Source organism: Empidonax traillii, unplaced genomic scaffold (genome assembly GCF_003031625.1).
Source record: "Empidonax traillii isolate 1590-97213 ecotype Southwest subspecies unplaced genomic scaffold, ASM303162v1 scaffold49:size1601597, whole genome shotgun sequence".
NCBI classification, from domain to species: domain Eukaryota; kingdom Metazoa; phylum Chordata; class Aves; order Passeriformes; family Tyrannidae; genus Empidonax; species Empidonax traillii.
Genome location: NW_020955242.1, coordinates 1,087,819 through 1,109,438, shown reverse-complemented (window position 1 = coordinate 1,109,438; position 21,620 = coordinate 1,087,819). Strand labels below are relative to the sequence as shown.

At 42.0% G+C, this 21,620-nt stretch overlaps 1 protein-coding gene across 1 annotated transcript; it reads left to right on the top strand.

The window, feature by feature from the left end:
• The first annotated feature begins 1,863 nt into the window (after window positions 1-1,863).
• On the top strand, window positions 1,864-21,118 carry RBL2 (RB transcriptional corepressor like 2). Its single transcript, XM_027879010.1, has 22 exons — window positions 1,864-2,014; window positions 3,155-3,285; window positions 4,503-4,703; window positions 5,400-5,464; window positions 7,952-8,080; window positions 8,940-9,100; window positions 9,213-9,277; window positions 10,004-10,190; window positions 11,094-11,260; window positions 11,916-12,025; window positions 12,912-13,018; window positions 13,378-13,515; window positions 13,724-13,888; window positions 14,424-14,535; window positions 15,016-15,288; window positions 15,764-16,035; window positions 16,580-16,756; window positions 16,913-16,984; window positions 17,350-17,464; window positions 18,382-18,584; window positions 19,309-19,473; window positions 19,874-21,118. Exons 1-22 carry the CDS (start codon window positions 1,946-1,948, stop codon window positions 20,042-20,044), a joined length of 3,255 nt encoding a protein of 1,084 aa, XP_027734811.1. The 5' UTR covers window positions 1,864-1,945; the 3' UTR covers window positions 20,045-21,118.
• The last annotated feature ends 502 nt before the right edge of the window (window positions 21,119-21,620 follow it).

Below are 21,620 nucleotides of genomic sequence, written 5' to 3'. Positions count from 1 at the left end.
CATTTAGTTGTATAAACAGTTTCTTATCTAGTTCTGTTACACCTATAATTGTCTTCTGTGTGAGCAGGCTCAGTGCATTGTGGAATTTACACTGCTGTAGTTGGCCAGCATTTAAAATTTTACATCTGTTCGTTGTTGGGACATTGGGCTTATGTTGGTGTCTGCAGAGGACTAATTGTACTAGTGTAGCTACGGCAGTTTACAAAACAACTGCTGGCTTATCTAAATGTCCCTAATGTTACACAAACAGGCCGGATAATTTCTTTGTTATGTTTAGAGGAAAGGGAAATAAAGATAAAAGCTTTCCAGGTTTTTTTATGATTTTTTTTTTCTTTAATGCTGCCTCCTTTCAGGCTCTCTCACACAAGGAGGGAAGAAAAATGCCATGTCCAAGATCCTGCATGAAGTTACACTGCAAAGTGAGGATTTGTTTTCACTGCCTCCTGTCTGCTTCAGTTGTGAATGAAACCAACACTGCACAATTTTTGGTAGTGTTCCAGGTAAGGCCTCATGAATATAATGGAGGCTGGTTTGGGAAGCTCTTGGGATCCTAATGTAAGATATGGTATCATCTCTCTTTCCTAGTGCTCACCAAAGCTTGGTAGTGTGTCCTCAAACTCTTTTGTATTCTGAGAGGATAAAAGCATTTTGGGAACTACCCTGTCCTCTCCTCTGCTTCACATTGTTTCTGATCTGTGTGCAGCTTCTCGAAGCACGTGGTAACAGAACACTCCTAAGCAAACTTTCTGAAACTTCAGGACAGTAAAAAATGTACATTATCATAGGATAGAGAAGCAGCTGTCAAGGGATCCAGGCTGAGAGGGTGTTTGTGGCTGTAACTTGCAATATTGGTAGATATAATACGGAGTCCAGTGATGGAAATGATTCAGGCAATTAATGAGGACAAATCAAAACAGGCAAATGAGGACAAAATCAAAACAGGCACAGCCAATAAATCTCTTTTAATAAAGCACAGTCTCTTTTATTGACCAATTAATTGACAGGTACCTGCTCTAGGACTGAACTCTCAAACCTTGTTTTTGGGAGTGTCCTCTTTGCTTGGTGGGAACTTCACCAGTGGCAGCTCCTGCTGTACCTTCATAAGGTGTTGCTGTTTATACTTTGAAAATTTATTGATTCACTTGGGTAGCCATTTAAGAGCTGACTCAAACATAAGTGCTTCAATAAAAAGTGAATCTTTGTTATTTTGTGGCCTTGATTTGACATGGCTTTTTCTCTGTGACGCTCTGAAGCTGTGTCTGAAGAACCAAACGCCGCTTGTTTGAATGCAGAACAGAACCCGGATTCATCGTCTTTGGTTTTAATCAATGCTCTCCTACCCCAGTTCTCCCGTCACAGGGTTTGTCTCTCTCAGGAAGATCTCAAACGCTTGCGCAGCGTCTGGGACCCGGCTGTGCAGCAGGGCCTGCCCTGACCCCTGTGTGCAGTGACACCCTCCCTTCATACACTGTGTGCGGTGACAGCCCGCACTGACCCTGTGTGCCATGACACCCTCCCTTACCACGCCGTGACGCGGTGTGTGCGGTGACCCCCTCCATTAACCCCCTGCAGTGCCAGCCCTCCCCCAGGCGCTCCCTCCGCACCCCCACCCTGTTCCTCACCCCGAGCGCCGTGCGTGGGAGGAGCACGCGCCGTGCGCCTGCGCGCGGGCGGGGCGGGGCGGGGGGCTGCTCGCCCCTCCCCTCTCCCCCCCGCTGGCCAATGAGAGGGGGCGGCGCGCGGCGGGGGCGGGTCCCGCGCGGCGGTGTTTGGATGCGAAGGCGCGGGCCGTTGGCGCAGGCGCGGTGCGCGCTGGCGGCGCTGCCCCCCAGCGGCGGGGCGCGGCATGGCGGGCGAGGAGGCGGCCGGGCCCGAGCCGGGCCCCGCGGGGGGCGAGGACGGCGACACCCGGCAGCGCTACGAGGAGCTCTGCAGGAGCCTCAACATGGACGAGCGCGCCCGCGCGGAGGCCTGGCTCAGCTACCAGAGCATGAGGCGCAACTACACCCTGGAGGTGCCGGACGGGCGGCGGGCGCGGGGTCGCGACCGGCCCGGGGGGTCCCGGCGGGAGGTCGAGACGAGAGGGAAGGGGCGGCCCCGGCGGCGTCTCTGCATCGCCCCGGAAAAAAACATCGCCGTTCCGAGCCAGAGCGGGGGAAAGGTGTTAAAAATAGACGTGCCCCCGTCGCTGCGGCCCTTCCGGCACAGCGGCCTCGGCCAGCGCGGGTGCGATAACATTTATCAGTTATTTATTGGGGCCGACCTGGCCGCGGCACGGCCCGGGCTGGGGGCAAAGGGTGAGGGGTTGTGTCATGTCGGTCTCGCAAACACGAACACGCGGGGACGCCCCCGGAGCTCGGGAGGCGCCTCTGTCGGGGGGCTGAGCCGTGAAGGAGGCGCTGGGGATAAACCTTGTCTGTCCGAGCCCCCAGCGCTCCCCCGGCGGGCCCGGAGCGCTTAGGGGGCGGCCCCAACCCCGGGCAGGTGCTCGGCCCTGCGGAGGGAGGAGGATCCGCTCTGCTCTGACAGCGCCTCTGTCACACACACGTTGCCCGGGATGCTCGGAGGGGACGCTGCCCCTTCCCCCGGCCCTGTGTGCTCACCCGGCCCCCAGCAGAACCACAGCGTCGAAGTCAAGTTTGTTTCTACCCATCCTTTTCCCACTGAAATGTTTTCAGATGTTCCTTAGAATTCATTTCTGTCTTTAGGTACCAGGCTGAATCTGTTGTGCGATACAGAGCAAAATGGAAACATGTTTTTCTTTTCCCACTGTGTGTTCAGGGCAGAGGAATGTTCTGGCAGCAAGGAAATGTAGCCCTTTGTCTTACATTAAAAATCAGGGCATTATAAAATGCTACAGGAGAAGAACAACACTAAAAATGCATTCCTATGCTTTGGGTCAGGGGTGAAATTTATAACGGTAACCAGTAATTTTAGTTTGGATGCCGTTTGGTGTTAAATATCTGTTTGGTACCTGTTTTCTTGTAGTTAAAAACACAGAGCACGACAGAACTTGGAAACAGCAAATCAACTTTGTCACTGGTTGAACTTCATCCACTTAGGACCTGGTTCTTTCCCCTGGTGTTGGGTTGGCTGAAAAGTGTGTTTTCCTTTTCAGTGAAGTCTTTTAGATGCCTGATGTTTTGATTCACAGGGAAACGACATGCATTGGCTGGCCTGTGCCTTGTATGTGGCTTGCAGGAAAGCAATTCCAACTGTGAGCAGAGGGACAGCGGAGGGAAATTATGTGTCTTTAACCAGAATCCTGCGCTGTTCAGAGCAAAGGTAACTTTTCTTTTTGGTGATTTTTAAACACAAAATCTCGAGGACTGCTTACCAGCTTGTGAAATTTAGAACTAGAGAACAAAAGCTAAATATGTTTCTTGTTTCCTGCTTTTAAAGATAGAATTTATATCACTCAGATGTCTGTATAATAGCTCATCGCCACAGGGGTAGGGCAGTTCCAATTGCTCAGCACTATGCTCTAAAAACACTGGTTTTCAAAATAGAAGTTGACTTCCTTCTCTCAAAGGAGAAAGAAGCCAAACACTGAGGAACAGTCAATTTTTGGAGAGTGCAAAGTGTGCACTTCTCACAGGAGAAACCGTTTTTAGTTGGCTGTGAAAATATTCATACAATTTATCTAATTTTTTATATAAGAAAATAGATGTAATTTTTTATGTGAGAAAACTTCAGTTTTCACATGTTCTTGCTTTATGAAACTAAAGTGATATCAGAATCTGATAAACAAATCTGTGTCAAATGTTTATGTCCATAAAGCAATGAAGAAAAGCTTCCTGAAACAATTGACTTTTAGCAATTTGTTTTCTAAAAATTCAGTAGATAGGCACAAAAATACAATAAAATACAAGAGAATGTTCTTATGCACTTTTTCTCCCATTTCCTTCATTGCTGGAGCATTGCTGTTGGTTTAAACACTGCAAAAGTGTTCCTCTATAACCTTCTGTTTTCCAAATCAGAAATACAGGGATATGGAATGTGGATAAATTGTTTCTGTGATCTGGGCTATCAAATACTAATAACACTGAAGGAGAAGGTGTAGATAAAGAAGCAAAACATGAATGAAAGTCAAATTTACCAAGTGCAATGTGCTAAAATTTAGGGGGGTTCATACTTTGTAGAATATTTTTAGCATTACAGGACTCAGAGTTTGTTTTATTTAAGTTAATAAATAATTCAGAAAAATGAGGGAAATCTGATTTTACCTTAATCTGAATGTTGGAGCTGATTTTGTCTTTGTGAGGAAATGCCAGAGCTGAGAGTACCTTGTTAACGTAGTTATCAACTGAGGATCTAAAAATATTCTGTGAGCTGTCTGAGCTCATCCATGTTCATGGGTGAAGGACTGGCTCTGAGTTGCTTGTCATGTTTGCACTACCATCAGTAGTTTGGGAAGTAAAAATTGCACTTTTGCTGAAAATGTGTAGTTTATTTCTGCAAGCAAAACAGCCTTTCAGATCTAACCCATTGGGTATTTTCAGCTTGATCGAGTTTTTTAACAAGATGAAGAAGTGGGAAGACATGGCAAATCTACCATCTCAGTTCAGAGAACGAACTGAGAGATTAGAGAGAAACTTTACAGTTTCTGCAGTCATTTTTAAGAAGTATGAGCCCATTTTTCAGGACATTTTCAGATATCCTCAAGAAGATCAACCTCGCCAACAGAGAGGAAGAAAACAGAGGTACATTTCTGTAATTCCCAGACTGATTTTAGAGCATTACTGCAGGGAAAATACAATGAAGTTGCTTGGTTGTTTGAGTTGTATTTTGGTTGTATTTTCACAGGAGTTGTTTATAATATCAGATTTGGTCTGTCTGTCCTTGTTTGCAGTAATGTTTTAATCTCTTTTTCAGTTTCAGATCTGACAGGGTGCAGGAAATCCCTAAACTGCTAAGTTTTTATGATTTGGGGAGTGGGGGAAAGGGGAGATATTCAAATCAGCCTGTAGACAAGGGAAATGCTAGTATTTCTAGGATGGGAAAGGCTGGAAAAATTTGATCCTTGTATGATCTGCAAGCTTTAATAGCTCATAGCACAGCTCAGCGTGTTTCACTGCCCAGTAACTCCTGTGGTTTTCTTCATAGGTGCAGATCTGGTGGATATTTTATGTTATAGTGGAAGCTTTGTTTCTCTGTTAGTGTTCATAGTAGGAATGCTGTGAAAATGAACCATTACATGGTTCCACTTGTGCCTGCACTAAACCAGTGTGCAGCTTTCATTATTACTTCAATCAGGGGGATGTGGGAGAGGTGTGAGATTTTGGCCACGCTGCAGTAAAGCTTATTTTTCCCTTGGAATTATTGACTGGTTTATGATATTTTATCTGTTTTGATTCAGTGAACTTAATGGGTATCTTTGCTATATTTTCTTCCAAAAGACGTCAACCATGTACTGTGACTGAAGTTTTCCAGTTTTGTTGGGTGCTGTTTGTTCATGCAAAAGGTAAGAGATCTGAAAGGGTTTAAATACGGCAAACACAATATTGTTGGTCCTTACTTTGTATCAGTCCTTAAAACACTGAAAAGGTGGAGGCATTTCTGAATTCGGAAATGCTTTTGGAGAAGGGGCCTTGTCACAATAGCCTAAAGGAATGTATTCTGTCCCAGTTTCCCCAGCTTTGTGTTTTACCACACTCCAAGGTGAGAGTTAGTACTGTACTTTATTTCCAGTCAGCTGGGACTTCACTTCCTTAGCACAGTTAGGCAGCTGAGAGAATAAGTGGGTCAGTCTGAAAAATCATAAATTTTTCTTTTCCCTTCTTCTGTGGAAAGATGGCACAGTTGACAAGGTGTAAAGGGACTTTATGGGTCTTCCTATTGCTAAATTATTGGTTCATATGTTTGATTAACTGTGTCATCAGTTGACTACATCTTAATTAGCGAGCAGTTTCAAACATAGTAACTTTGTGGAGAATACCACTCTGGTAACCCATCCAATTCAGTTTTATGAGAAAACAACTTTCAGTAAATGTAAACTGTAAAATTAGTAAATTACTATTAAAGTGTGGCAGCACAAAAATGGAAACTAAATGTTGACCATTTAAGGCATTAAGTACTCATGGTTTTGTCCTCTGTGTTTTGAGAGGTGGCAGAAAATCTCTGTCACAGCAACCAGACATCAGTGGCAGGTTCAGGCTTGTCCAATCCTGCAGACCATTGGGCTCAGCTTCACAAATGCAGAAAGTACAGGTTTGTCTGTACCTTCAACACACACTGCACAGTAAAGGAGCCACTTTGTACTTCAGTTCTTGCCTACTATTTGTAAGAATTTGTCTTTAAACTTTGTTCCTTTCTTTAAAATTGACGAGAGGAAAAAAAAAACTCTGCTGCACTGAGATAACTGTTTATTATTATTTGATGCCAGGTTGTGAAGGGGAGCAGTGAGCCATTGTTTGAAGTGTCATTGACAGATCATTGCTATGGAACTACTGGTTCTGTAAAATTAGATTTATTTTTGACTGTGCTGACAGGAATGATTGCCATGGTTGTGAAACAGCCTATATTATAAGAGTTACTTAGAGAATTTTAGTGATTTAAAGTTTTCTTAATAGTATTTAGAATTTTCATTGCTTTGTTGTGAACCATTTTATGATTTGGAAATAACTGATAAATGAATACAGTTAATTAGTATTTTATGTAGGGTTTGTTATTTTAAATAGTTTAAAAATAGTTTAAATCTGCACTGAAATTATTTTCTTCCTGACAAACATGGAATCAGAAAATTTAATACAGATTTGAACAAACTGGTATTTTACTGGTAGAAAAATAGCAGAGTTTAGAAAACTTTTCCAATCATGTATCCATTTTGATGTGTTGTAAGTGAATTTATTACTATATGATAGATCTTTTCAAGAATCTAAACCTGTGCTTCAGAGTGGGCTCTGTTAACTGGTTTGGTGCTTACCCAAGAAAAAAGGGTAGAAAAAGAGTGGAAGAGTTATTAGTACTGAAAGAGTAATAGAAGCATCAGGCTTTGCGTACAAATTAATTAAATTGTGATTCTTTATATTAATTAACAGTATAGTTTATTTTGCAGAACTATTTTTGGCATTGGCCACTCCTCTAAAGCAATATCATAAACAGAAACGAGTTCAGTAAAGAGTAATAAATCTGAATATAGTCTTTGAGAAAGGTGATGAAGAGCAAAGAGGTTTCAAGAACTTTTTGAGAGGAAGTTGAGAATAAATATGTAGTAAGTCAGAGATAACACCTTTTAACTCTTCTCTAAAGCACAGGAGAAACAGTTACATTTCTTACTGTTTATAATGAGCATGTTCCCAGCAAAACTTAACAAGAAAAGAGATTGTTAAAAAAATTAATCTGACTTTGAGTTAAATACAGATTCATTCTGGAGAGCTGGAGGTGGTAAGGGGAGGAGTGGTGTTTGCTGTTTCCAGGATATCTGAAAACCTGGGTCTGGCCTTGCCAAAGTTAAAAGTTCCTTGCAAGTCTTCACAGCAGTGCAAAGGTGGGCCCTTAACTGGCCTTTAGAGCAAGATTTGCCTCAGGCAGGTGCAGTGAGATCTGTCGAAGGATGTGACACCGCCAGGCAGAGGGGCTGCTGCTGCCAGAGTTATGGGAACACATTCTTCTTCCTTGTAGCATTTGCATTCTACAGTTTGTGTTGCTTTAAGTTATTTATGCACTGGTTAATGAGATTGCTGTGAATGAGGGAGCCTGCAGGAGCATGCTTATCAACATTTTGGTAAGGTTTGATTTCAAAACAGAACAGTGTATTTGAGTTCCTTCACGATCACTGTATTTTATTAAGTGTCTGTTTTACTGCCTGTGTTGCTGTGCAGATATTTGTAGTTACCAGATCTGTTCCCAAGGCTGCATTGTTGATTGTAATACACAAATTAACCGTTTCTCGGTTAAAAATATTTAAATCCGTGCTAATTTTATGTCTTTTGTGTTTCTAATCTTAAAGGAAATTTTCCTATGATCAGTGATGACTTGGTCAATTCCTACCATCTCCTGTTATGTGCTTTGGATCTCGTGTATGGAAATGCTCTCCAGTGTCCCAACCGTAAAGAACTTCTGAATCCTAATTTTAAAGGTATGTTGAAAAAAAACTTAATCTGTCTGAAGCCTGCAAGAACTTCTAAGGCTACTGAAATGAGTATGAATTGTGTGGCAGAGAATAAATCGAACCATGTTCTTTTGAAGCATACGGGAATGAATATTTTCTGTATCTGGCTACACGGTTCCATTTCTGTTAATGCAGTTGGTAATAACTAACCAGTGGATTTTGTCAATAATACAGTAAAGCCAAGGATTTGGTTTACTATAGAAATACCATTGAAGGAAGTTCCAGAGTAAAAATTCAAGCTAATGAGGTTTTAATGTCACTGAAAGAGTGCACAGCCGTCACTGGACACTGTCAGACTGTCACAGCAGTTGGGAAACATGCAGTGCTCAGGTATTAGATTTGCATCTCACTCATTTCTGGATTGCTGCTGTTCTCCTTCTGAAGAGAATGGAAATGTAGGTTGACATAATGACCACAAATGCAAATAAATGGTGAGAAGTTTCCATTGAATTTCTGAAGTAATTCCTTCCAGACTTGCACTTCATTTGCAGTTCTGTACAGTATTGGCCTTTACTTTGCAGTGTTTGGATGTGAACTGGGACCATTATCTCAGATATTATAGTTCACAAATGTTTGATTGTTTTTCTATTAGAAATGATATATTTAATTTTCATCACTCAGTCACTGATTTTTTTAAATCTCTGACTCAAAATTTGCTTTTGATAACATCCAATTGAGTGGGCATTACATAATAAATAATTCTTTCAGGGGAACTAATTAGTTTACTATTTTAATTTCACGCTACCTAAACTTCACAGCATAGAGTGTAATAAGGAAACAGGATATGGATTTGCAAAATCAAATAATACATAATTCTTAATTGTAGGCCTACCTGAAGACTTTCATAGTAAGGATTATAAAGTATCATCTGACCCTCCCTGCATCATTGAAAAACTGTGTTCATTACATTATGGATTAGTTTTAGAAGCAAAAGGTATCAAGGAACATTTTTGGAAGCCATATATTCGGAAACTTTTTGACAAAAAGGTAGGTCAATAAATTTGTAATGTAGAAAAATGAAAAATGGCTTCTTACTCATTATCTGCTAAACCTTTTTAAGAAATTAAATGCCCATCTTTTGTTCTTAACTGTCTTACAGCTTTTAAAAGGAAAAGAGGAAAATCTGACTGGATTTCTAGATCCTGGAAACTTTGGAGATAGTGTGTAAGTCACTGTATCTGTGCTTTGCGTTGCATCAGCATCTCTCTGTGACACTATTGCAGTTGTTATCAGTATCTTAGCACTGATCCCAGCCAGCTGCCTTGTGTTTATTAATGATCCTGCACTGCACTGCCTTTCAGTCCCTTTGAGGTGCTGTGGTCTGAGGCCTGTTGGGAAGAGGAATGATGCTTCAGGATGGCATTACCTGATGTCTGCTTTGATTCTTATGTTTCCTTGTTTGTTTGTTTTTTTTTTTTCTTTTTTGTGTCTAACTCAAAGACTTATGAAAAAGGTGTAGGAGCACATGGGATGAGTGGGAAGGAAAAAAATTTGGTTTGATGGTCGTTTTTTCTTTATAAACCTAGAGATGCTAACGGGTAGGATTTACTTTTGTTTAAATGGTATAAAAATGGTAAAGTGTAGTTTATGATGTGATGCTGTATACATTTTGAGGAGTTTCCAGCCAAATGTGAGTTCTCAGTATTTTATGATGTTCTTCCTGCAGCTGTCTAAATGGAAAGGCATCAGATATGGAGGGAAAATAATGTCCTTGCCATGGTCATGTTTAAGATATTGTAGATTTTAAAGGTGCTCCAGTGCCTTAGTCAGGGTCAGAAGAGGTTTGAAGGAGACTGCCCACAGGCCAGAACTGTGTTAATTCTGTGAGCAGCTGAAGGAAATAGTCTCAGTAAAGGGGGTTTTGCCTCCATCTTTCCCTTTGTGCTGCAGCAAAGCCATCAACAAAGCCTATGAGGAGTATGTGCTGTCAGTGGGAAACCTTGATGAGCGAATATTTCTTGGTGAGGATGCAGATGAAGAAATTGGAACCCTCACAAGGTGCTTAAACACAACTTCAGGAATGGAAACAGCTGAAAGAGTACAAGTGAAGCATAATTTGCAGCAGCATTTTGACAGGGTGAGTATGGCATTTCCATGTTGCTGTTTTTACAAGGAGAATAAGTTGAGTAAGTGTCTGATGAAGAAAAGCAGTTACTAAACCATCTTCACTGTTCAAGGTGACCTGGGAGTGTACACAACATAGCTGAGTTCAATTTTGTAATTGGTTAGATGCATTGCTCACTTTGGGTTTTTTTGGACGTAATTTCTCCATGCGTCTGGGTTTTCTTTGATCAAATCCAGTACAGAGAATATTTAGGTAATTACCCAAAGAGAGAGATCTTCAGGTAGATGGTGAAGGTACAGAACAGGCAGTTTTCTGTGTTTCTCTGTCGTAGATGCTGAACTGTTAGAGATCTCTGGATCTGTCTGTCCAACTTCCCCTTCCTTCACATCTCTGTCCCATATGCAGAGTATTTTGTTTAACATAGGCAAAACTGGTCAAAATTTTGCTCTATGCATTCTTTTTCTTTCCTTTTAACAGATGGGCTTCAGGTGTTGATATTATATCTGTTTACAGTTCTAGTTCCATTACTAGGGAATGGTTTTCACCTGGTTGCCTAAAATCATGATGCATTATGTCTTTATACATGAACAATAAAATAGCACAGAATCCTGTGAGAGGATAAAGAACACTACATGTTTCAAAACAATAAAGTGAAGACCTACAAAATCATCAGGCCTGTTGTGTGAGAAGAGCAGCTTTTGGAAAACAGGCACATTACATTTGAATGCAACCATGAATTACAGAATATCAAATGCTGGCCCTTACCTGAGGCCCAATGGAGTTTGGGCCATTTGATTCCGAGCCTTTTTTTTCCATAACACAGAGTAAGAATTCTGCAGGTTGACATTTCTAGGTTATGAACTTTATCAAAGTTTTATAATAATGTACAGATGTACTTATTTTTTTATTTTTTAGTCCAAATCACTTAGGATTACAACCCCGCTCACTGGCCGCAAGTATGTTAAAGAGAGCAATCCATATGTGACACCTGTTTCCATGGCAACATACAGTTTGAGCCGCCTTCACACGATGCTGGCAGGACTGAAAAATGCCCCCAGTGAAAATCTGGAGCAAATACTCAAGTAAGTTTGATAGTTAACCAACCAAATAATTCTATTTTTTAAATAGTTTTAATGACAAACATTAATACTTAAACAGTGTAATCTGAAATGTGAGCCAGACTTGAAAGGTTCTGGAGTAAAGTGGAATCCAGTGAAACATTTCAAAAGATTATTCTCTTTATTCAGACACATCTGTCCTTAGAGGTTGATGGCTATAAGAACATATACCATTTGAAACCTAACAGTTCTGAGCTTCTCAAACTTCCAAATTGCCAGTGTAAAATTTTCAAGACTTCTCTTCCTGCTTAACAAATTGCACCATCTGGCAAATCACTCCAATACCGTAGGAGATGCAAAACAAACCTTACTCTACGTGTAGATAAACTGTTTGCTTCAGGAACAGTATATTTTAAACTAGTTTTTATGTCGTGGGCAGAAATGCTGTTTGAATATCCCTGATCGTGGAAAGATGGGCATTTTTACGACAATGTCTGCAATAGTAATAATAATGCTGTGGATGTTTTACAGTGTGAATACAGTTAGACACATACGGGTGTGTTTGCATTGCTTTGCAATGTGTTTATATTTCCATGTTTTCATCATATTACAAAAAATAGGAGGAGTTTTTGGTCTTGGAAGGAATAGTATATTGAAAATGCTTATTTTTTATGTTCAGGTCATGTTCCAGAGATCCTTCTCAGTCTATTGCAAACAGAATAAAAGAAATGCATGACGTGTACTGCCAGAGCACACAGTCTGAAGGAGAATTCAGTAATTTTTCCAAAGGTGGGAATCATTTTGCTTATCTAGATAAGAATTGAAAGGCCTGTAACATATAAATCTCTTATAATTAACAGTTTTACCTGCAGGTTATGCTTTAGCACAAGTGTCTTTTCTACTTCTCTTGCCTTTTCCTGTATTCTTTAGACATAGCAAATTTCAGTGCTGCATAAAATGTTCTAGTCAGCCTTAGCTTAAATCACTGGAATTTGATCATGCTCTCAGAACCACAGAAGTGAAATGATAAAGCACTGTGAAGTGTTCCACTTTTTCTCTCAAATATGAGAATAGTAGTGATGGCATGGATTTCTGGGACAGTAAAGGAAAATCTGAATAATTGTAGTCTTCAAAAACCCAACAGCAGTTTTGGTTACATATGAGGATGGATTAGTACAAGATATTAAAATCCTGCCAGTATAAATACAAAAATATTATTTTCAAAATGGTCTTCATATCTGAAGTGCCTGAAGATGGTTTGAAAATAAGGAAGATGCTCTTTGACCTTATTTCTTAATGAGACCTTACTCTGTTCTTGTCAGCTTAGTTCCTTCAGTGTTTTCTGTTGCACAGTGCAAGTTGGATCCATTCAGGTATAATTTTCAATGTATTTTCTGAACTTGAAATATGTATATTATAGCAATGTTTAGGATTGTCATCAAAATCTGGGTTCAGTAGCAAGATCTTCTGCTCTGCTTTCACAAGTCTATGCAGTATAGGAAAAGGATTCCTAAGTTAACTTTAAATTAACTGATTTAGTCCTGGAAGTATTGTAGCCACAGCAGCATAGACATCCACACTTGCTACTAAACTGTTATCTCTGTACCTGAAGATGGAGAATGTAATACTTTCTTAGTGCATTTCACAATATTGCTTCTCTTTAAACTTCCTGCAGATGTTGCCAGTAAACACTTTCGACGTGCTGAGATGCTCTACTACAAGGTCCTGGAGTCGGTCATTGAGGAGGAGAGGAGGACTCGACTGGGAGACACTGACTTATCTGTAAGGAAAACCAATCAAATGGCACCTCATTTTTAAAGTTGGACCTACAAAAAAGGAACACAGTTAAAGAGCAGAACAGTCATTTAAATAGCCATTTAAAAGGAGGTCTTTGAGAAGTAGGCTGTAAGTACATGTGAATGGAAGGAAAAGGGTTAAGAAATTATTTGTGTTTGCAAACACAAAAATACATAATTTTTTTAATGAGTAAAGATGGTTCATTTTGGATTCTCTTCTCTCCCTTACAAAATAACATCACCTTTTATAAGCTTGGTAATCTTTTTGTTTAGGCAGAATAAAAATTGTTTTATTGTTCTGTAGTTATGCTGTAAATTAAGCTTTAAAATTTGCAACTCTTACAGGCAATACTGGAGCAAGATGTGTTTCACAGGTCTCTGCTGGCCTGTTGCCTTGAGATCATTACCTTTACATATAACCCACCTGGAAACTTCCCGTTCATCACCGAAATATTTGACATTCCAGTTTATCATTTTTATAAGGTAACGTGTTTGAGAGCTAGAAATGCTTATCAAGTCATGAGTGCTCATGGACCTCTATGACAGCATAGGATTGAGTCATAGTAATTCAGCCTAAATATTTCTAATAGTCTCTTCTTCCTTGAAAATCAGGAATTGTAATTAGATCTTTGTTTAATAAGAAATTTATGGAGGAAGTACATTATGTTGATGATAATTATCCACCTTACAGGTGATTGAGGTTTTCATTAGAGCAGAGGATGGCCTTTGTCGGGAAGTAGTAAAACACCTGAATCATATTGAAGAACAGATCCTTGAAAGCATGGCATGGAAACGGGAATCCATATTGTGGGACCGCATCAGAGACCATGAAAACAAAGTTCCTAGTTGTGAAGAGGTGAGCACATCTTCATGGGGTTGAGATAGCTTTTGTAATCAGACAGGATGGCAGAGAGAGGAGGCCTTGCATGTCCCAATATCAGTTTCATTCCATCAGCCCCTCAGTGCAGAGAAAGCAGTAAATGCAGTGTGGTGTGTTCATGGTCATCTCTAGAGACATCTGAAATGGAGGCAGACAACAGAGATGATTCTTATCCAGTATTTTATTGGTGTAGCAGAACAGTGAACAAAATGGACAAGCAGGGAAGGTTTGGATCAGTCACTTGCGCTTGAAAAGATTACTAGGCAAGCAATGTGGTAAAAAGTACACCCAGAAGAAGTCCCAGAAGTGCTGGATCTTGCAGGCAGTACAGTCAGGAGGCAGTTTTAGTTGGGCTTAGTGTAAGTTTTTCACTGTTCTTGATTTTCTCCATAGATCTTTGCTGTTCAAAATTTGTAGTGCAGTAGCTCTTAAAAGCTGTTCAAAATTTGTTATATATTTGTGTGTGTTTGTTTGTGATACAAACACTGTAATCAAAGTATGACTATTTTAGGTAATGCCACCTCAGCACTTTGAGAGATCTGCTGGGAACAGTGTTGTGGGTTCCCCATTGACACCAAGACGAATAAATGAAGTTCGTGCTGAAAGTGGAGGACTAGGAAAAGGTGAGATGTTTTAAAGCATAACATGCTGTACTTACTCAGACTGAAGTTACATAAGTAAGCTTCTTAAATGTCAGATATTTTCAGAAAGTGATGTATGTGAACAGTGTGTGTGTATGTATACATATGTATGTGTTAAATAATACACACCTTAGATTTTAATTGGTTTGCTTTATTGTTATATCAGGATAAAAGCTCCACTATATATATTTAGTTATGTGACATCTCAAACTTTTTTCACTAGAATAAATAAAACATAATACATTAACCTAGAAAAATATTAAACTCAGCATTATTGAGGATTAAGTCAACTCTAAAAGCAATCTGTGTTTTTTTTTAAATGTTTCCTGAAGAGCTTTGCATGACATATTTTAGTTCACATTAGATTTCTGTCACATATCTGCATAAGGGATTATAAACCAAGAGTTAAATTTATATATATATATATATATGTGTGTGTTTGTGTATGTTTTTAATCCACAGGCCTCTCCTCACCTCCAGCCACCCTGTATGACAGATACAGTTCTCCTACAGCCAATCCTACGAGACGCCGCCTGTTTGCTGATAACGAGAACCCCTCTGACAGTGGGACCCCCGTGAGAGTTCCCCAACAGCCCGTGGTGAACACGGTGCCAGTGCAGAACATGAATCCCGAAGCCATGTCGGTGACTCCGGTGCCTGGCCAGACCCTGGTCACCGTGGCAACTGCCACCGTGACAGCCAACAACGGGCAGACGGTGACAATCCCAGTACAAGGTCAGGGGAAAGCTGCTGTAGAATTACTCAGGCTTTCCTTACCAGAGGGTTAGTACACAGGGGAGATGGGGGAAGAGTTGGCCAGGGGAGAAAAAAGTATGTTTAAGGATGTTTAGGAAACACTGTTTGAATAAATGATCAGAATTTAAAGACAGACCATTACAGCACAGGGATGTTGTGACTGCCAGTATCTATTTTATGAAACGGTTATTTCAGTAACTCCTCTTTCCTGAACTGGCACAGGATGAAATTTGCCTTACTTTGAAAACCGTAGTTCAGCTTCATTATCTTCTTGTCTCATGATTAGAAGTCCAAAGTATTTTGATTAAACAAGTTCATATATAATATACTAAATGAATAGTTATAAGCAGCTAATAAAAGAATTCCTAAAAACTCAAACGAAACAAAACCAACACACGCATGGCCCCCCACACAATTTGCTCTTATTTCAGACTGTTTTTTTCTTAAATTACAGGTATTGCCAATGAAAATGGAGGAATAACTTTCTTCCCAGTCCAAGTAAATGTAGGTGCCCAGCCCCAAGCTGTCTCTGGCCCCATTCAGCCTCTGAGTGCCCAGGCTCTCACAGGTACCCTGAACACCCAGATGCCTGGGGCAGCACTGCAGTTGCCAGGCCAGCTGACTGTTCAGCAGATCTCCCCTGGAGAGCAGAGACAGGCCCAGCAGTTCACTGCCATGTCCATCAGGCCTCGGAAGACGGGCTCACTGTCACTCTTCTTCAGAAAGGTACTCATTTGTCCTTTGCTTAGTCTGTGTTTTGTATATTGGTAAATCTTCAGTGATTTTAACAATGTACATTTATTAGTTGTAATAATAAGAGTGCATTATTCATACACTTAACTAAGGGTAGTTTTCTCATGGAGGACACATGAGCAAGGGAGTGGGCTGTCACCACAGCTGTCACATCAGGAGTTGTGAAGTAGCTTCTGTGTTTGGCCAGCAGGTTTTTAAAGGTGTTCATTTTCTTGAAGGCTCTTCCAAAGGAAGATATTTACCTTTGAGATGCCCTGGTTTATTCAATACAGTGGTTTCTGTCTGTGCTCAGGACAGCTTAGAATTTAAACTTCCAGTAAGTGGTTTTCTGAGCTCTAGCACCAAAAATGAGAATGTCTGTGTCTTGTAAGGAAAGAAATTAAATATAAGATCACTTACTCTTCTTTTGGCTTAGCATTTGCCCAAGTTCTACAGGGTGTGAAACTCTGAACTACTCTTTCTCTGGGTGAGAAAAGCAGTGTTGCTGTGGCCCTGAGCACAGACTCCATTCCAACAGGTGTATCATTTAGCCAGTGTTCGTCTGAGGGATCTCTGCGTCAAACTCGATGTGTCTGATGAGCTGCGGAAAAAGATCTGGACGTGCTTTGAGTATTCCTTGGTGCACTGCCCTGAAATCATGATGGACAGACACTTGGATCAGCTGCTGATGTGTGCCATCTATGTCATGACTAAGGTAAAGTGTGAACAAAGAAAAAGCAAACAAACAAAAAATTTCTTTAATACTTAATATTCCAGATATTACAATTCCTCAAAGAAACCCCAACACACACACAGCCAAAGAAAAACCCTGCAGAGAAGATGTGAACCTTTTGTGTCCCTCCCCTCGTAGGTCACTAATGAAGACAGATCATTTCAGGACATCATGCGCTGCTATCGGACACAGCCACAAGCCCAGAGCCACGTGAGTACAGTTTTTAATAAACAATGTGGTCTCTAGTTTATTAAATGCATTAGTTCTATTTTGGGAACAGATTGCTTTGCAAAGTAGCATTTAGTATAAAATGGATGCAGTCTGCGAGCCGTTCCCCTGGAAAGACAGCAGTCATGTCCAAAATCCTGCACTACTGAAAGCTTTATATGCTAAACTATATCTAAAGTAGAAAATATCCTTACTTAAAATCTAAGAACAGTGCCCGTTGGATAATATTCTTCTTAGGAGGCTGTATTTTCCCCTGAAGCAGCACAGTGAAGTTTCATGCAGACAGTTGTTTGCTGACCAAGTAAGTGCATCACCCTCCCTTGGGGACACCCCCTTTGTCCCTGCAGGTCTATCGCAGTGTCCTGATCAAAGGCAGGCGCCGCCGCCGCTCCGGCAGCAGCGACAGCAGCAGCCAGCAGAACTCACCCACAGACAGGAGCAAGGAGAGGAACAAGGAAAGAAGTGAGTGATTCTACCCCAAACAGATCCTCCTTTGGTAAACTTGGACACAATTACAAATACATCAGTAACATATAAGAGTTGCTGTAACTCAGGGTTTATATTTACACCGCCCTTTGACAGTTTGGGATCTGTCCCCAGATGCACTTTGCTTGGGGGTTTGCCATGCTGGCCTAAGCTCTGATTTCAGCTCACACACCCAAGAATGAGTCTTTGGAGAATGAGAGGAAATCAGGGCTAGCCCAGGTTCGGCTACTCTTATCAAAACCCAAGGGCTGCAGCAGTTTCTTTTGTAGCAGCTGGCTGTCTACAGAGATAGGAGCGCCAGTCCCAGCAGTGATTTCAGCATAGCTGACAGCTCTGAAGATTCTCTCCTTGATAGGTGAACTGACATCTTCCTGGGATTAACTTCTATAAAGGAAAGCAAAGAAACTGTGCTGTATATTCCTACCACCACTTTTCAAGATATGTAATGGATGACAGTATAAGCCGCAGATATAAATGTTTTCTGTCACAGAGAGGTGGCAGGGAGGGGAGAAAAAAATTACATGTATTTTGCAACTTCCCACATTAAACTAGCAGGAAGTATTACCAAGCCAACTATTTCTACTACTAGCTGCAAAAGGCTAATGTTTCTTATTTGAAATTATGCCAGGTGGCAACATGAAAGAGCTACTGTTGTAAGTATAGCACAAATGCATGAAAATGGAGTTTCAGGTCTCCTTATATTGTGATGAAACTCAGCTCAGACAGGAGGGTTAGAAATTGGGTGTCTGTGCACACACAGCACTGTGGTCTGTACAAAGAGGCAGCTCAGGGATCAAAGGGAGCATCACTGGCAGTGACACCAGACCCGGTGTTTCCAAGGGCGTGGGATGGCAGGGCTGTCGGGGCACTGAGCAGTTGTGCTCCTCCTGCAGGCAGCCGGGACTCCAGCCCGGTGATGCGCTCCAGCAGCACCCTGCCCGTGCCGCACCCCGGCAGTGCCCCCCCCACGCCCACCCGCCTCACCGGCGCCAACAGCGACACCGAGGAGGAGGAGCGGGGAGACCTCATCCAGTTCTACAACAACATCTACATCGAGCAGATCAAAGACTTTGCCCTCAAGTACACTTCAAATGCAGTAAGTTAAATTCTGTGCTTTTCAGCACTGTCTTTTTCTACTGACGATGCAGTGAAGTCCCCTTAGCTGAGCTCACTGTAAGCAAATTCAAGGGATTTTTGGTTTTATGACAACAGTTTCACCTCAGGGACATACTCTGCTCCTAAACCAGTAAGTACTTTCAGTGCCTAATTGCTGTTTCCTCCTGTATGAAATACACAGCTCTAAGCAGTGTCATCTGTCACCCTCAGACAGATTTAGAAAAGTAAACTAAAAAATACCAATCCAGCCCACTACCAGGACAAAATTCACATTTGTTGTAATGGCCAGTCTCTTCGCAAACAAAGAACCGGGGAAGGTCTTTCCACCTTCCAGCCTGCGCATTGGATTTTTTAGGTGAGACACAGTGTGCGCGGAACTGAGCCCACCCTTTAATCCTGAGGTTCATCTGCCGGGGCCAAGCATGCTTGGACAGTGGCAGCAAGGTCCTCAGGACGTAGATGGATTGCCTTACAGGGCTAACGAGCTCCATCTGCCCAGGGAGTGTCCTAACCGGGAATCGAACCCAGATCTCAGCGTTGACAACGCTGTGGTTTAGCCACTGCACCACCAGGGACACATCTGTATGGTATCACATGGGTGAAAAAAGCCTGGAGTGTGTTGAAGTGACCAGCTCAGGAAAGCCTTGCTGCAGTGACACTGAGCTCAGACACAGCTGCTGAGTGATTTCCTTCTCTCCGGGCAGACGGATTCCCCTCCGCTCTCACCGTACCCGTTCGTGCGGCTCGGCTCCCCTCGCCGGGTGCAGCTCTCCCAGAACCACCCCCTGTACATCTCGCCACACAGAAACGAGGCTGCTCTCTCTTCCCAAGAGAGGATATTCTACTACTTCAGCAGCAGCCCCTCTAAGGTGAGGCTAAAGGGTTTCAGCTTGGTTTTATGTTTAACTCTATCTTTTCTTTCTGCTAGTAAAATTAGAGTAGATTGTGCAACATAATATTTTGTTTACCTTGTCCAGCATGTACTTTGGCACCTGACACTCATCAAACTGCCAGTTCAGCTACTGAAGTTGTAAAGTTGGGTGGGCCTTTGAGCTCTACAGGCAGTGACACAACAAGCTGGCTTGAGTTTAAGACTCTGCCTACTCTGGTAATAGAAAGACCAGTACAGTGAGGAAGAAGGTCAACTGGGTACAGTACAGATTTCCACAAATAAAGCCTTAGTCCCACTATAACACACCTTACAACAGTTCACATTATGTTGTGGTAGTTGCACAGAGCTATTTCTGTTTTCCCCTTTCCTCCCTCCAGAGACTAAAGGAAATTAACAGCATGGTCCGAACTGGAGAAACACCCACCAAGAAGAGAGGCATTCTCCTTGAGGACGGCACTGAAGCCCCAGCCAAGCGCATCTGTCAGGAGAATCACACGGCCCTGCTGAGGCGGCTCCAGGACGTGGCCAATGACCGAGGCTCTCACTGAGCCCACACAAGTTTTCCCTTCCTGCTGCTCCCAGGGCTGGGCTGCTCAGCCCACATATGGACCCACTGAGCCTTGCAAGTGTCTTCAGCCAGGCTGTGCTCAGCCCCCTCCCTGCCCCGGCCACTGCCCACTGTTCCCTGACTGCCCTGGGGTCTCAGACCCTGCCCCCTGACCCCACCCCCTGCTCAAGCTCCTCACAAGGCAAGTGACCCTTCTCCAGCCTTCCAGAAGCAGCTGAAGAGCTTTTCTTGCTTGGAGAACACACCCCCCTAACACAGCTGTGCTCCTGGCACTGGCTCTTTCCTTCCGTTTGCTCTAACCAGTCCCCTCACACTGTTCATCACCTTCAGCTGTGGACAGGCCCCTGGAGGTGCATCAGACACAGGAGCCACAGCACGAGGGTACCCAGAGCAGTGTCTTGGTTCCTGGAAGCGCTAACAACAACATCCTAGCAAAGTCCAGTTCTGCTGGGAAAGGGATTATAGGAATAATTGTTTTGAGGCCTAAAGGAAGATGTCTGGATGGATCCTCTCCATGTTGAGGACATTCATGTGCCTCTGAAAACTGTCATGTCTGTGCCCCCTTGCTGTACAAAGGGACGGGATTGTGTAGGTGCATTGGTTTGAGCTGTGCAATGTTGGAGAGTGAACTGATGTTCCCCAGGTGTCACTTTTGATGGGGCTGTGAAGCATCATTTTTAAGGCAGGTGAGTTTTGCTGTATATTTGCAATGGCACTTTCTAAATGTGAATATTTTTTGCAAAGGATGACTTCAGCTGTCTTTCTGTATTGAAGCAAGTTGACTTTTGTATTTATTTCACTCTGACATGCCATTGCTCCTATTGTCAGCAAATGGCATGAAGAATTCATTGTAACTCAGTGTACGTGCAGCAGTGAATGCAGGAAGCCAAGGATGTGTGCTTTTTTTGAGGAATTTTATATGCTCATTGCTTTTCATGAGAGGCACTGCCCCCCCCGCCTCTTACTCAGCAGCAGGATCGTGGTGTCCCTCTCTTAAAACATATACTTAGATATTTTGTTTCTAAACAACAGGGCTTGGGGGTTTGTTTTGTGGTGTTTTGGCAGGTGCCAGAAGGTCTTCTAAGGAAGCAAAAGCTAAAACCTCTGTTTTCAGTCATTCCTGCCCTTCTGAGTAATAGGAAAATTTGAGACTTAATTCCACTGTAAATTCAATTAAAGTAAAATAAAAGGATCTTTTGTTCTTACCTGCATAATAGAAGGTTGAAGTCCAGAAGTTGTGTAGATGTTTCTGTAAAAATATTTATGGAAGTGTCAGACAATTCTTGTTATTCTATACCATTTACTTCACTTTGTATGAAAATATTGCAATTGTATTTTTCAATAAAGAATTTATAAACTCAGTTGTATGATCTTGTGTGGAAAAAAAAGCATTGTATGTGCAAGGCTGCAAATAGTCTGCAGCTTTTAGTGGTTAGTGCAAAAGCAAACAACACACAAACATACAGCTGAGGTCTGCAGGGCCCAGGACAGTGCAAGGACTGGAGTCCCACAGGGCAATTAAGGGTTTAAAAATAAATAAATAATCACGTCTTACC